The 15,940-nt window shown below is 58.3% G+C and overlaps 1 protein-coding gene across 1 annotated transcript in view; it reads right to left on the minus strand.

The window, feature by feature from the left end:
- The window catches only part of LOC122545413 (uncharacterized), a gene marked incomplete at its 3' end in the record, with an annotated part of 150,929 nt that overhangs the window by 114,180 nt on the left and 20,809 nt on the right, over positions 1–15,940 (minus strand). The window contains exon 2 of the mRNA XM_087985754.1: positions 13–210. Coding sequence (XP_087841880.1) covers positions 13–210 — 198 coding nt within the window. The remainder of the gene's footprint in view (positions 1–12; positions 211–15,940) is intronic.

The raw sequence follows: 15,940 nt of genomic DNA on the forward strand, positions 1-15,940 counted from the left end.
CCCCCCCGTTACCTTGGCTGTGGTCTGGCACGCACACTGGACAGCACTGGCCGCGCGGCCTCTGGGTCTCCTCGCAGCTGAGGGCCAGGCACTCAATGTCTTCGCAGACGGTGCCCCCTGTCTCGCAGGCACAGATTCGGCAGGGTCGGGGGGACCAGACCGCCCCCTGGTACAACAACAACCCATTCACCTGGCAGAAAGCGACAGCGCCTGGAATGCACAAAGAGCCGACGTTAACAGCTCCGCAGCCCCCCCCCAAACTGATACCAGCCGCCCGGATGGTCAAACCGCTGCACAGGGAGATCCCGCAGTCGGCAACGTCAGGAACTCCCTGAGCTTTGACGCCGAAGGGGGTCCCGGTTGCTGCTAAACCTCTCCCTCGCTCACTCTCGTTCGATCGTCCTCTCCCTCCCTCTCTCATCCTGGCGCGCGCCCACCCTCATGCCATCGTTCCCTCTCTCCCTCTTACGTTCTTGCCCTCTCTGTCTCACTCCATCGTTGGTTCTAACTCAATCTCTCTCCCCCTCTCCCACACGCACCCTCATTCGAACGTTCTCTCTCTCTCTCTCCATCTCTCCCTCTCTCTCTCTCTCACACACTCACTCCTGTTCACTTGCTGCCTCTCGTTCTCCCATTCACTCCGTTTCTCGTTCACGCTCTCCCCTCTCTTCCCAACCTTCACTCTCTCCCTCACACGGACTCGCCCTCCATCTTGTTTCACCCTTTACTCTCGCCGTCGCGATCTCTCTCTCTCTCTCTCTCTCGTGCTCGGCCACCCCCTACCTGGGTCTCAGTGCCTGGCTTTCTCCCTCGATGGTGCCTCTATTCACGAGGACACACGCGCGCGCTCTCGCTCTCTCTCTCTCTCCCTCCATCTCTCTCTCTCTCCCTCTCTCTCTCTGTCTCTCTCTCTCTCTCCCTCCATCTCTCTCTCTCCCTCTCTCTCTCTGTCTCTCTCTCTCTCTCTCTCCATCTCTCTCTCTCTCCCTCTCTCTCTCTCTCCATCTCTCTCTCTCTCCCTCTCTCTCTCTCCATCTCTCTCTCTATCTCTCTCTCTATCTCTCTCTCTCTCTCTCCCTCTCTCTCGTTCCCTCACTCTCTCCGTCACGCACTATCCCATTCCCATGCTCGCTCCCCGGATTCTCCTGCTCACTCACTCCCAGTCTCCGAGCCGCGAGCCTGCTCCCTCCCTCTCGGTCTCTCATTTGATCTCCCTCTCCCTCCCTCCCTTGTTCACTCACACTTTCACTCACTATTCCTCTCTCTCTCTCCGGCTCTGACACAACATTCCCAATTAAACACACACAGTTGAGAGACAGCATCGTCGTGGGAATGTCACTGAATGTGTTATCCATATCCCTCTTCGTTATAACCCTCTCCCCGTTCCCTCCCTATCCCCCTCCCCGTTCCCTCCCTATCCCTCTCCGTTATATCCCCCTCCCCGATACCTCCCTATCCCTCTTCGTTATATCCCTCTCCCCGTTCCCTCCCTATCCCTCTTCGTTATATCCCTCTCCCCGTTCCCTCCCTATCCCTCTTCGTTATATCCCTCTCCACGTTCCCTCCCTATCCCTCTCCGTTATATCCCCCTCCCCGTTCCCTCCCTATCCCTCCCCGTTATATCCCCCTCCCCGTTCCCTCCCTATCCCTCTCCCCGTTATATCCCCTTCCCCGTTCCCTCCCTATCCCTCTCCCCGTTATATCCCTCTCCCCGTTCCCACCCTATCCCACTCCGTTATATCCCTCTCCCCATTCCCTCCCTATCCCTCTCCATTATATCCCTCCCTATCCCTCCCTATCCCTCTCCGTTATATCCCTCTCCCCGTTCCCTCCCTATCCCTCTCTGTTATATCCCCCTCCCCGTTCCCTCCCTATCCCTCTCCGTTATATCCCTCTCCCCGTTCCCTCCCTATCCCTCTCCGTTATATCCCCCTTCCCGTTCCCTCCCTATCCCTCTCCCCGTTCGCTCCCTATCCCTCCCCATTATATCCCTCGCCCCATTCCCTCCCTATCCCTCTCCGTTATATCCGTCTCCCTGTTCCCTCCCTATCCCTCTCCGTTATATCCCTCTCGCCGTTCCCTCCATATCCCTCTCCCCGTTCCCTCTCTATCATATCCCTCTCACCATTCCCTACCTATCCCTCTCCCCGTTCCCTCTCTATCCATCTCCGCTATATCCCTCTCGCCGTTCCCTTCGTATCCCTCTCCCCGTTCCCTCCCTATCCCTCTCCGTTATATCCCTCTCCCCGTTCCCTCCCTATCCCTCTCCGTTATATCCCTCTCCCTGTTCCCTCCCTATCCCTCTCCGTCATATCCCCCTCCCCGTTCCCTCCCTATCCCTCTCGGTTATATCCCTCTCCCCGTTGCCTCCCTATCCCTCTCCGTTATATCCCCCTCCCCATTCCCTCCCTATCCCACTCAGTTATATCTCTCTCCACGTTCCCTCCCTATCCCTCTCCGTTATATCCCTCTCCCCCTTCCCTCCCTATCCCTCTCCCCATTCCCTCCCTATCCCACTCCATTATAACGCACTCCCCGTTCCCTCCCTATCCCCCTTCCCGTTATATCCCCCTCCCCGTTCCTTCCATATCCCTCTCCCCGTTCCCTCCCTATCCCTCTCCCCATTCCCTCCCTTTCCCACTCTGTTATATCCCTCTCACCGTTCCCTCCCTATCCCCATCCCCGTTATATCCCCCTCCCCCTTCCCTCCCTATCCCTCACCCGTTCCCTCCCTATCCCTCTCCCCGTTCCCTCCCTATCCCACTCCGTTATATCCCTCTCCCCGTTCCCTCCCTATCCCTCTCCGTTATATCCCTCTCCCTGTTCCCTCCCTATCCCTCTCCCCGTTCCCTCCCTATCCCTCTCCGTTATATCCCTCTCAGCGTTCCCTCCCTATCCCTCGCCCCGTTCCCTCCCTATCCCTCTCCGTTATATCCCTCTCCCCGTTCCCTCCCTATCCCTATCCGTTATATCCCTCTCCCCGTTCCCTCCCTATCCCTATCCGTTATATCCCTCTCCCCGATCCCTCCCTATCCCTCTCCCCGTTCCCTCCCTATCCCTCTCCGTTATATCCCTCTCCCCTATCCCTCCCTATCCCCCTCCCCGTTATATCCCCCTCCCCGTTCCCTCCCTATCCCTCTCCCCGTTCCCTCCCTATCCCACTCCGTTATATCCCTCTCCCCGTTCCCTCCCTATCCCTCTCCGTTATATCCCTCTCAGCGTTCCCTCCCTATCCCTTGCCCCGTTCCCTCCCTATCCCTCTCCGTTATATCCCTCTCCCCGTTCCCTCCCTATCCCTCTCCGTTATATCCCTCTCCCCATTCCCTCCCTATCCCTCTCTGTTTTATCCCTCACCCCGTTCCCTCCCTAACCGTCTCCGTTATATCCCCCTTCCCGTTCCCTCCCTATCCCTCTCCCCGTTCCCTCCCTATCCCCCTCCCCGTTATATCCCCCTCCCCGTTCCCTCCCTATCCCCCTCCCCGTTCCCTCCCTATCCCTCTCCCCGTTCCCTCCCTATCCCTCTCCCCGTTCCCTCCCTATCCCACTCCGTTATATCCCTCTCCCCGTTCCCTCCCTATCCCTCTCCGTTATATCCCTCTCCCCGTTCCCTCCCTAATCCTCTCCGTTATATCCCCCTTCCCGTTCCCTCCCTATCCCTCTCCCCGTTCGCTCCCTATACCTCCCCGTTATATCCCTCACCCCATTCCCTCACTCTCCCTCTCCATTATATCCCTCTCGCCGTTCCCTCCGTATCCCTCTTCCCGTTCCCTCTCTATCATATCCCTCTCACCATTCCCTACCTATCCCTCTCCCCGTTCCCTCCCTATCCCTCTCCGCTATATCCCTCTCGCTGTTCCCTCCGTATCCCCCTCCCCGTTCCCTCCCTATCCCTCTCCGTTATATCCCTCTCCCCGTTCCCTCCCTATCCCTCTCCCCGTTCCCTCCCTATCCCTCCCCGTTATATCCCTCTCCCCGTTCCCTCCCTATCCCTCTCCGTTATATCCCTCTCCCCGTTCCCTCCCTGTCCCTCTCCGTTATATCCCTCTCCCCGTTCCCTCCCTATCCCTTTCCGTTATATCCCTCACCCCATTCCCTCCCTTTCCCTCTCCGTTATATCCCTGTCCACGTTCCCTCCCTATCCCACTCCGTTATATCCCTCTCCCCGTTCCCTCCCTATCCCTCCCCGTTATATCCCTCTCCCCGTTCCCTCCCTATCCCTCTCCGTTATATCCCTCTCCCCGTTCCCTCCCTGTCCCTCTCCGTTATATCCCTCTCCCCGTTCCCTCCCTTTCCCTCTCCGTTATATCCCTCTCCCCGTTCCCTCCCTATCCCTCTCCGTTATATCCCTCTCCCCGTTCCCTCCCTATCCCTCTCCGTTATATCCCACTCCCCATTCCCTCACTATCCCTCCCCGTTATATCCCTCTCCCCGTTCCGTCCCTATCCCTCTCTGTTATATCCCTCTCCCCGTTCCCTCCCTATCCCTCTCCGTTATATCCCACTCCTCATTCCCTCACTATCCCTCTCCGTTATATCCCTCACCCCGTTCCCTCCCTATCCCTCTCTGTTATATCCCTCTCCCCGTTCCCTCCCTATCCCTCTCCGTTATATCCCTCTCCCCGCTCCCTCCCTATCCCTATCCGTTATATCCCTCTCCCCGATCCCTCCCTATCCCTCACCCCGTTCCCTCCCTATCCCTCTCTGTTTTATCCCTCACCCCATTCCCTCCCTATCCCTCTCTGTTATATCCCTCACCCCGTTCCCTCCCTATCCCTCTCCGTTATATCCCTCTCCCCATTCCCTCCCTATCCCTCTCCGCGTTCCCTCCCTATCCCTCTCCGTTATATCCCTCTCCCCATTCCCTCCCTATCCCTCTCCGTTATATCCCTCTCCCCATTACCTCCCTATACCTCTCCGTTATATCCCCCTCCCCGTTCCCTCCCTATCCCTCTCCCCGTTCCCTCCCTATCCCTCTCCCCGCTCCCTCCCTATCCCTATCCGTTATGTCCCTCTCCCCGATCCCTCCCTATCCCTCACCCCGTTCCCTCCCTATCCCTCTCCGTTATATCCCCCTCCCCATTCCCTCCCTATCCCTCTCCGTTATATCCCTCTCCCCATTCCCTCCCTATCCCTCTCCGTTATATACCCCTCCCCGTTCCCTTCCTATCCCCCTCCCCGTTATATCCCCCTCCCCGTTCCCTCCCTATCCCCCTCCCCGTTCCCTCCCTATCCCTCTCCCCGTTCCCTCCCTATCCCTCTCCCCGTTCCCTCCCTATCCCACTCCGTTATATCCCTCTCCCCGTTCCCTCCCTATCCCTCTCCGTTATATCCCTCTCCCCGTTCCCTCCCTAACCCTCTCCGTTATATCCCCCTTCCCGTTCCCTCCCTATCCCTCTCCCCGTTCGCTCCCTATACCTCCCCGTTATATCCCTCACCCCATTCCCTCACTCTCCCTCTCCATTATATCCCTCTCGCCGTTCCCTCCGTATCCCTCTTCCCGTTCCCTCTCTATCATATCCCTCTCACCATTCCCTACCTATCCCACTCCCCGTTCCCTCCCTATCCCTCTCCGCTATATCCCTCTCGCTGTTCCCTCCGTATCCCTCTCCCCGTTCCCTCCCTATCCCTCTCCGTTATATCCCTCTCCCCGTTCCCTCCCTATCCCTCTCCCCGTTCCCTCCCTATCCCTCCCCGTTATATCCCTCTCCCCGTTCCCTCCCTATCCCTCTCCGTTATATCCCTCTCCCCGTTCCCTCCCTATCCCACTCCGTTATATCCCTCTCCCCGTTCCCTCCCTATCCCTCTCCGTTATATCCCTCTCCCCGTTCCCTCCCTAACCCTCTCCGTTATATCCCCCTTCCCGTTCCCTCCCTATCCCTCTCCCCGTTCGCTCCCTATACCTCCCCGTTATATCCCTCACCCCATTCCCTCACTCTCCCTATCCATTATATCCCTCTCGCCGTTCCCTCCGTATCCCTCTTCCCGTTCCCTCTATATCATATCCCTCTCACCATTCCCTACCTATCCCTCTCCCCGTTCCCTCCCTATCCCTCTCCGTTATATCCCTCTCCCCGTTCCCTCCCTATCCCTCTCCCCGTTCCCTCCCTATCCCTCCCCGTTATATCCCTCTCCCCGTTCCCTCCCTATCCCTCTCCGTTATATCCCTCTCCCCGTTCCCTCCCTGTCCCTCTCCGTTATATCCCTCTCCCCGTTCCCTCCCTATCCCTTTCCGTTATATCCCTCACCCCATTCCCTCCCTTTCCCTCTCCGTTATATCCCTGTCCACGTTCCCTCCCTATCCCACTCCGTTATATCCCTCTCCCCGTTCCCTCCCTATCCCTCCCCGTTATATCCCTCTCCCCGTTCCCTCCCTATCCCTCTCCGTTATATCCCTCTCCCCGTTCCCTCCCTGTCCCTCTCCGTTATATCCCTCTCCCCGTTCCCTCCCTTTCCCTCTCCGCTATATCCCTCTCCCCGTTCCCTCCCTATCCCTCTCCGTTATATCCCACTCCCCATTCCCTCACTATCCCTCCCCGTTATATCCCTCTCCCCGTTCCGTCCCTATCCCTCTCTGTTATATCCCTCTCCCCGTTCCCTCCCTATCCCTCTCCGTTATATCCCACTCCCCATTCCCTCACTATCCCTCTCCGTTATATCCCTCACCCCGTTCCCTCCCTATCCCTCTCTGTTATATCCCTCTCCCCGTTCCCTCCCTATCCCTCTCCGCGTTCCCTCCCTATCCCTCTCCGTTATATACCTCTCCCCATTCCCTGCCTATCCCTCTCCGTAATATCCCTTTCCCCATTCCCTCCCTATCCCTCTCTGTTTTATCCCTCACCCCGTTCCCTCCCTATCCCTCTCTGTTATATCCCTCACCCCGTTCCCTCCCTATCCCTCTCCGTTATATCCCTCTCCCCGTTCCCTCCCTGTCCCTCTCCGTTATATCCCTCTCCCCGTTCCCTCCCTATCCCTCTCCGTTATATCCCTCTCCCCATTCCCTGCCTATCCCTCTCCGTTATATCCCTCTCCCCATTACCTCCCTATCCCTCTCCGTTATATCCCCCTCCCCGTTCCCTCCCTATCCCTCTCCCCGTTCCCTCCCTATCCCTCTCCCCGCTCCCTCCCTATCCCTATCCGTTATGTCCCTCTCCCCGATCCCTCCCTATCCCTCACCCCGTTCCCTCCCTATCCCTCTCCGTTATATCACCCTCCCCATTCCCACCCTATCCCTCTCCGTTATATCCCTCTCCCCATTCCCTCCCTATCCCTCTCCGTTATATCCCCCTCCCCGTTCCCTCCCTATCCCTCTCCCCGTTCCCTCCCTATCCCTCTCCCCGCTCCCTCCCTATCCCTATCCGTTATGTCCCTCTCCCCGATCCCTCCCTATCCCTCTCCCCATTCCCTCCCTATCCATCTCCGTTATATCCCCCTCACCGTTCCCTCCCTATCCCTCTCCCCGTTACCTCCCTATCCCTCTCCGTTATATCCCTCTCCCCGTTCCCTCCCTATCCCTCTCCGGTATATCCCTCTCCCCGTTCCCTCCCCATCCCTCTCCCCATTCCCTCCCTATCCCTCTCCGTTATATCCCTCTCCCCGTTCCCTCCCTATCCCTCTCCGGTATATCCCTCTCCCCGTTCCCTCCCCATCCCTCTTCCCGCTCCCTCCCTATCCCTCTCCGTTATATCCCTCTCCCCGATCCCTCCCTATCCCTCTCCCCGTTCCCTCCCTATCCCTCTCCGTTATATCCCTCTCCCCGTTCCCTCCCTATCCCTCTCTGTTATATCCCTCTCCCTGTTCCCTCCCTATCCCTCTCCGTTATATCCCTCTCCCCATTCCCTCCCTATCCCTCTCCGTTATATCCCTCTCCCCATTACCTCCCTATCCCTCCCCGTTATATCCCTCTCCCCGTTCCCTCCTTATCCCTCTCTGTTATATCCCTCACCCCGTTCCCTCCCTATCCCTCTCCGTTATATCCCTCTCCCCATTCCCTCCCTATCCCTCCCCTCTTTCCCTCCCTATCCCTCTCCGTTATATCCCACTCCCCGTTCCCTCCCTATCCCTCTCCGTTATATCCCTCTCCCCATTCCCTCCCTATCCCTCTCCGTTATATCCCACTCCACGTTCCCTCCCTATCCCTCTCCGTTATATCCCTCTCCCCATTCCCACCCTATCCCTCCCCGTTATATCCCTCTCCCCATTCCCTCCCTATCCCTCCCCGTTATATCCCTCTCCCCATTCCCTCCCTATCCCTCCCCGTTATATCCCTCTCCCCGTTCCCTCCCTATCCCTCTCCCCGTTCCCTCCCTATCCCTCTCTGTTATATACCTCTCCCCGTTCCCTCCCTATCCCTCTCCCCGTTCCCTCCCTATCCCTCTCCCCGTTCCCTCCCTATCCCTCTCTGTTATATCCCTCTCCCCATTCCCTCCCTATCCCTCTCCCCGTTCCCTCCCTATCCCTCTCTGTTATATCCCTCTCCCCACTCCCTCCCTATCCCTCTCCCCGTTCCCTCCCTATCCCTCTCCATTATATCCCCCTCCCCGTTCCCTCCCTATCCCTCTCCGTTATATCCCTCTCCCCATTCCCTCCCTATCCCTCCCCGTTATATCCCTCTCCCCATTCCCTCCCTATCCCTCCCCGTTATATCCCTCTCCCCGTTCCCTCCCTATCCCTCTCCCCGTTCCCTCCCTAACCCTCTCCGTTATATCCCTCTCCCCATTCCCTCCCTATCCCGCCCCCCTTTCCCTCCCTATCCCTCTCCGTTATATCCCACTCCCCGTTCCCTCCCTATCCCTCTCCGGTATATCCCTCTCCCCGTTCCCTCCCTATCCCTCTCCCCGCTCCCTCCCTATCCCTATCCGTTATATCCCTCTCCCCGATCCCTCCCTATCCCTCTCCCCGTTCCCTCCCTATCCCTCTCCGTTATATCCCTCTCCACGTTCCCTCCACGTTATATCCCTCTCACCATTCCCTCCCTATCCCTCTCCGTTATATCCCTCTCCCCATTCCCTCCGTAACCCTCTCCCCGTTCCCTCCCTATCCCTCTCCGTTATAACCCTCTCCCTGTTCCCTCCATATCCCTCTCCGTTATATCCCTCGCCCCATTCCCTCCCTATCCCTCTCCCCGTTCCCTCCCTATCCCTCACCATTAAATCCCACTCCCCATTCCCTCACTATCCCTCTCCGTTATATCCCTCACCCCGTTCCCTCCCTATCCCTCTCTGTTATATCCCTCTCCCCGTTCCCTCCCTATCCCTCTCCGCGTTCCCTCCCTATCCCTCTCCGTTATATCCCTCTCCCCATTCCCTGCCTATCCCTCTCCGTTATATCCCTCTCCCCATTCCCTCCCTATCCCTCTCTGTTTTATCCCTCACCCCGTTCCCTCCCTATCCCTCTCTGTTATATCCCTCACCCCGTTCCCTCCCTATCCCTCTCCGTTATATCCCTCTCCCCATTCCCTCCCTATCCCTCTCCGCGTTCCCTCCCTATCCCTCTCCGTTATATCCCTCTCCCCATTCCCTGCCTATCCCTCTCCGTTATATCCCTCTCCCCATTACCTCCCTATCCCTCTCCGTTATATCCCCCTCCCCGTTCCCTCCCTATCCCTCTCCCCGTTCCCTCCCTATCCCTCTCCCCGCTCCCTCCCTATCCCTATCCGTTATGTCCCTCTCCCCGATCCCTCCCTATCCCTCACCCCGTTCCCTCCCTATCCCTCTCCGTTATATCACCCTCCCCATTCCCACCCTATCCCTCTCCGTTATATCCCTCTCCCCATTCCCTCCCTATCCCTCTCCGTTATATCCCCCTCCCCGTTCCCTCCCTATCCCTCTCCCCGTTCCCTCCCTATCCCTCTCCCCGCTCCCTCCCTATCCCTATCCGTTATGTCCCTCTCCCCGATCCCTCCCTATCCCTCTCCCCATTCCCTCCCTATCCATCTCCGTTATATCCCCCTCACCGTTCCCTCCCTATCCCTCTCCCCGTTACCTCCCTATCCCTCTCCGTTATATCCCTCTCCCCGTTCCCTCCCTATCCCTCTCCGGTATATCCCTCTCCCCGTTCCCTCCCCATCCCTCTCCCCATTCCCTCCCTATCCCTCTCCGTTATATCCCTCTCCCCGTTCCCTCCCTATCCCTCTCCGGTATATCCCTCTCCCCGTTCCCTCCCCATCCCTCTTCCCGCTCCCTCCCTATCCCTCTCCGTTATATCCCTCTCCCCGATCCCTCCCTATCCCTCTCCCCGTTCCCTCCCTATCCCTCTCCGTTATATCCCTCTCCCCGTTCCCTCCCTATCCCTCTCTGTTATATCCCTCTCCCTGTTCCCTCCCTATCCCTCTCCGTTATATCCCTCTCCCCATTCCCTCCCTATCCCTCTCCGTTATATCCCTCTCCCCATTACCTCCCTATCCCTCCCCGTTATATCCCTCTCCCCGTTCCCTCCTTATCCCTCTCTGTTATATCCCTCACCCCGTTCCCTCCCTATCCCTCTCCGTTATATCCCTCTCCCCATTCCCTCCCTATCCCTCCCCTCTTTCCCTCCCTATCCCTCTCCGTTATATCCCACTCCCCGTTCCCTCCCTATCCCTCTCCGTTATATCCCTCTCCCCATTCCCTCCCTATCCCTCTCCGTTATATCCCACTCCACGTTCCCTCCCTATCCCTCTCCGTTATATCCCTCTCCCCATTCCCTCCCTATCCCTCCCCGTTATATCCCTCTCCCCATTCCCTCCCTATCCCTCCCCGTTATATCCCTCTCCCCATTCCCTCCCTATCCCTCCCCGTTATATCCCTCCCCCCGTTCCCTCCCTATCCCTCTCCCCGTTCCCTCCCTATCCCTCTCTGTTATATACCTCTCCCCGTTCCCTCCCTATCCCTCTCCCCGTTCCCTCCCTATCCCTCTCCCCGTTCCCTCCCTATCCCTCTCTGTTATATCCCTCTCCCCATTCCCTCCCTATCCCTCTCCCCGTTCCCTCCCTATCCCTCTCTGTTATATCCCTCTCCCCACTCCCTCCCTATCCCTCTCCCCGTTCCCTCCCTATCCCTCTCCATTATATCCCCCTCCCCGTTCCCTCCCTATACCTCTCCGTTATATCCCTCTCCCCATTCCCTCCCTATCCCTCCCCGTTATATCCCTCTCCCCATTCCCTCCCTATCCCTCCCCGTTATATCCCTCTCCCCGTTCCCTCCCTATCCCTCTCCCCGTTCCCTCCCTAACCCTCTCCGTTATATCCCTCTCCCCATTCCCTCCCTATCCCGCCCCCCTTTCCCTCCCTATCCCTCTCCGTTATATCCCACTCCCCGTTCCCTCCCTATCCCTCTCCGGTATATCCCTCTCCCCGTTCCCTCCCTATCCCTCTCCCCGCTCCCTCCCTATCCCTATCCGTTATATCCCTCTCCCCGATCCCTCCCTATCCCTCTCCCCGTTCCCTCCCTATCCCTCTCCGTTATATCCCTCTCCACGTTCCCTCCACGTTATATCCCTCTCACCATTCCCTCCCTATCCCTCTCCGTTATATCCCTCTCCACGTTCCCTCCCCGTTATATCCCTCTCCCCATTCCCTCCGTAACCCTCTCCCCGTTCCCTCCCTATCCCTCTCCGTTATAACCCTCTCCCTGTTCCCTCCATATCCCTCTCCGTTATATCCCTCGCCCCATTCCCTCCCTATCCCTCTCCCCGTTCCCTCCCTATCCCTCACCATTAAATCCCTCTCCCCGTTCCCTCCCTATCCCTCTCCATTATATCCCTCCCTATCCCTCTCCGTTATATCCCTCTCCCCATTCCCTCCCTATCCCTCTCCCCGTTCCCTCCCTATCCCTCACCATTAAATCCCTCTCCCCGTTCCCTCCCTATCCCTCTCCGTTATATCCCCCTCCCTATCCATCTCCGTTACATCCCTCTCCCCGTTCCCTCGCTATCCCTCTCCGTTATATCCCTCACCCCGTTCCCTCCCTATCCCTCTCCGTTATATCCCTCTCCCCGTTATATCCCTCTCCCCGTTCCCTCCCTATCCCTCTCTGTTATATCCCTCTCCCCGTTCCCTCCCTATCCCTCTCTGTTATATCCCTCTCCCCGTTCCCTCCCTATCCCACTCCGTTAAATCCCTCTCCCCGTTCCCTCCCTATCCCTCTCCGTTAAATCCCTCTCCCCGTTCCCTCCCTATCCCTCTCCGTTATATCCCTCTCCTCTTTCCCTCCTTATCCCTCCCTATCTCTCTCAGTTATATCCCTCTCCCCTTTCCCTCCCTATCCCTCACCCAGTTCCCTCCCTATCCCTCTCCCCATTCCCTCCCTATCACTCTCCCCGTTCCCTCCCTATCCCTCTCCCCGTTCCCTCCCCGTTATATCCCTCTCCCCGTTCCCTCCCTATCCCTCTCCGTTATATCCCTCCCTATCCCTCTCCGTTATATCCCTCTCCCCTTTCCCTCCCTATCCCTCTCCGCGTTCCCTCCCTATCCCTCTCCGTTATATCCCTCTCCCCATTCCCTCCCTATCCCTCTCCGTTATATCCCCCTCCCCGTTCCCTCCCTATTCCTCTCCCCGCTCCCTCCCTATCCCTATCCGTTATGTCCCTCTCCCCGATCCCTCCCTATCTCTCACCCCGTTCCCTCCCTATCCCTCTCCGTTATATCCCTCTCCCCGTTCCCTCCCTATCCCTCTCCGTTATATCCCCCTCCCCGTTCCCTCCCTATCCCTCTCCGTTATATCCCTCTCCCCATTCCCTCCCTATCCCTCTCCGTTATATCCCCCTCCCCGTTCCCTCCCTATCCCTCTCCCCGTTCCCTCCCTATCCCTCTCCGGTATATCCCTCTCCCCGCTCCCTCCTTATCCCTCTCCGTTATATCCCTCTCCCCATTCCCTCCCTATCCCTCTCCGTTATATCCCCCTCCCCGTTCCCTCCCTATCCCTCTCCCCGTTCCCTCCCTATCCCTCTCCGGTATATCCCTCTCCCCGTTCCCTCCCTATCCCTCTTCCCGCTCCCTCCCTATCCCTCTCCGTTATATCCCTCTCCCCGATCCCTCCCTATCCCACACCCCGTTCCCTCCCTATCCCTCTGGTTGTATCCCTCACCCCGTTCCCTCCCTATCCCTCTCCGTTATATCCCTCTCCCCATTCCCTCCCCATCCCTCTCCGTTATATCCCTCTCCCTGTTCCCTCCCTATCCCTCCCCGTTATATCCCTCTCCCCATTCCCTCCCTATCCCTCCCCGTTATATCCCTCTCCCCGTTCCCTCCTTATCCCTCTCCCCGTTCCCTCCCTATCCCTCTCCCCATTCCCTCCCTATCCCTCTCCGTTATATCCCCCTCCCCGTTCCCTCCCTATCCCTCTCCGTTATATCCCCCTCCCCGTTCCCTCCCTATCCCTCTACCCGTTCCCTCCCTATCCCTCTCTGTTATATCCCTCACCCCGTTCCCTCCCTATCCCTCTCCGTTATATCCCCCTCCCCATTCCCTCCCTATCCCTCCCCTCTTTCCCTCCCTATCCCTCTCCGTTATATCCCACTCCCCGTTCCCTCCCTATCCCTCTCCCCGTTACCTCCCTATCCCTCTCCGTTATATCCCTCTCCCCGTTCCCTCCCTATCCCTCTCCGTTATATCCCTCTCCCCATTCCCTCCCTATCCCTCTCCGTTATATCCCTCTCCCCGTTCCCTCCCTATCCCTCTCCGTTATATCCCTCTCCCCATTCCCTCCCTATCCCTCCCCGTTATATCCCTCTCCCCATTCCCTCCCTATCCCTCTCCGTTATATCCCTCTCCCCTTTCCCTCCCTATCCCTCACCCCGTTCCCTCCCTATCCCTCTCCCCGTTCCCTCCCTATCCCTCTCCGTAAAATCCCTCTCCCCGTTCCCTCCCTATCCCTCTCCGTTATATCCCTCTCCCCGTTCCCTCCCTATCCCTCCCCGTTATATTCCTCTCCCCGTTCCCTCCCTATCCCTCTCCGTTATATCCCTCTCCCCGTTCCCTCCCTATCCCTCCCCGTTATATCCCTCTCCCCATTCCCTCCCTATCCCTCTCCGTTATATCCCTCTCCCCGTTCCCTCCCTATCCCTCTCCGTTATATCCCTCTCCCCATTCCCTCCCTATCCCTCCCCGTTATATCCCTCTCCCCATTCCCTCCCTATCCCTCTCCGTTATATCCCTCTCCCCTTTCCCTCCCTATCCCTCTCCGTTATATCCCTCACCCCGTTCCCTCCCTATCCCTCTCCCCGTTCCCTCCCTATCCCTCTCCGTTATATCCCTCCCTATCCCTCTCCGTTATATCCCTCTCCCCTTTCCCTCCCTATCCCTCTCCACGTTCCCTCCCTATCCCTCTCCGTTATATCCCCCTCCCCATTCCCTCCCTATCCCTCTCCGTTATATCCCTCTCCCCATTCCCTCCCTATCCCTCTCCGTTATATCCCCCTCCCCGTTCCCTCCCTATTCCTCTCCCCGCTCCCTCCCTATCCCTATCCGTTATGTCCCTCTCCCCGATCCCTCCCTATCCCTCACCCCGTTCCCTCCCTATCCCTCTCCGTTATATCCCTCTCCCCGTTCCCTCCCTTTCCCTCTCCGTTATATCCCTCTCCCCGCTCCCTCCCTATCCCTATCCGTTATATCCCTCTCCCCGATCCCTCCCTATCCCTCTCCCCGTTCCCTCCCTTTCCCTCTCCGTTATATCCCTCTCCCCATTCCCTCCCTATCCCTCTCCGTTATATCCCTCTCCCCGGTCCCTCCCTATCCCTCTCCGTTATATCCCTCTCCCCGTTCCCTCCCTATCCCACTCCGTTATATCCCTCTCCCCGCTCCCTCCCTATCCCTCTCCGTTATATCCCTCTCCCCATTCCCTCCCTATCCCTCTCCCCGTTCCCTCCCTTTCCCTCTCCGTTATATCCCTCTCCCCGTTCCCTCCCTATCCCTCTCCGTTATATCCCACTCCCCGTTCCCTCCCTATCCCTCTCCGTTATATCCCTCTCCCCATTCCCTCCCTATCCCTCTCCGTTATATCCCCCTCCCCGTTCCCTCCCTATCCCTCTCCCCGTTCCCTCCCTATCCCTCTCCGTTATATCCCCCTCCCCGTTCCCTCCCTATCCCTCTCCCCATTCCCTCCCTATCCCTCCCCGTTATATCCCCCTCCACGTTCCCTCCCTATCCCTCTCCCCGTTCCCTCCCTATCCCTCTCCGGTATATCCCTCTCCCCGTTCCCTCCCTATCCCTCTTCCCGCTCCCTCCCTATCCCTCTCCGTTATATCCCTCTCCCCGATCCCTCCCTATCCCTCACCCCGTTCCCTCCCTATCCCTCTCCGTTATATCCCTCTCCCCATTCCCTCCCTATCCCTCTCCGTTATATCCCTCTCCCCATTACCTCCCTATCCCTCCCCGTTATATACCTCTCCCCGTTCCCTCCCTATCCCTCTCCCCGTTCCCTCCCTATCCCTCTCCCCATTCCCTCCCTATCCCTCTCCGTTATATCCCTCTCCCCGTTACCTCCCTATCCCTCTCCGTTATATCCCTCTCCCCGTTCCCTCCCTATCCCTCTCCCCGTTCCCTCCCTATCCCTCTCCGTTATATCCCCCTCCCCGTTCCCTCCCTATCCCTCCCCGTTATATACCTCTCCCCGTTCCCTCCCTATCCCTCTCCCCGTTCCCTCCCTATCCCTCTCCTCGTTCCCTCCCTATCGCTCCCCGTTATATCCCTCTCCCCATTCCCTCCCTAACCCTCTCCGTTATATCCCTCTCCCCATTCCCTCCCTTTCCCTCCCCGTTATATCCTTCTCCCCGTTCCCTCCCTATCCCTCTCCCCGTTCCCTCCCTATCCCTCTCTGTTATATCCCTCTCCCCGTTCCCTCCCTATCCCTCTCCGTTATATCCCCCTCCCCATTCCCTCCCTATCCCTCTCCGTTATATCCCTCTCCCCGTTCCCTCCCTATCCCTCTCCGTTATATCCCCCTCCCCATTCCCTCCCTATCCCTCTC

This window comes from Chiloscyllium plagiosum, unplaced genomic scaffold, assembly GCF_037043375.1.
Source record: "Chiloscyllium plagiosum isolate Xiang-an unplaced genomic scaffold, Cpla_swu_hap1 HiC_scaffold_219, whole genome shotgun sequence".
NCBI classification, from domain to species: domain Eukaryota; kingdom Metazoa; phylum Chordata; class Chondrichthyes; order Orectolobiformes; family Hemiscylliidae; genus Chiloscyllium; species Chiloscyllium plagiosum.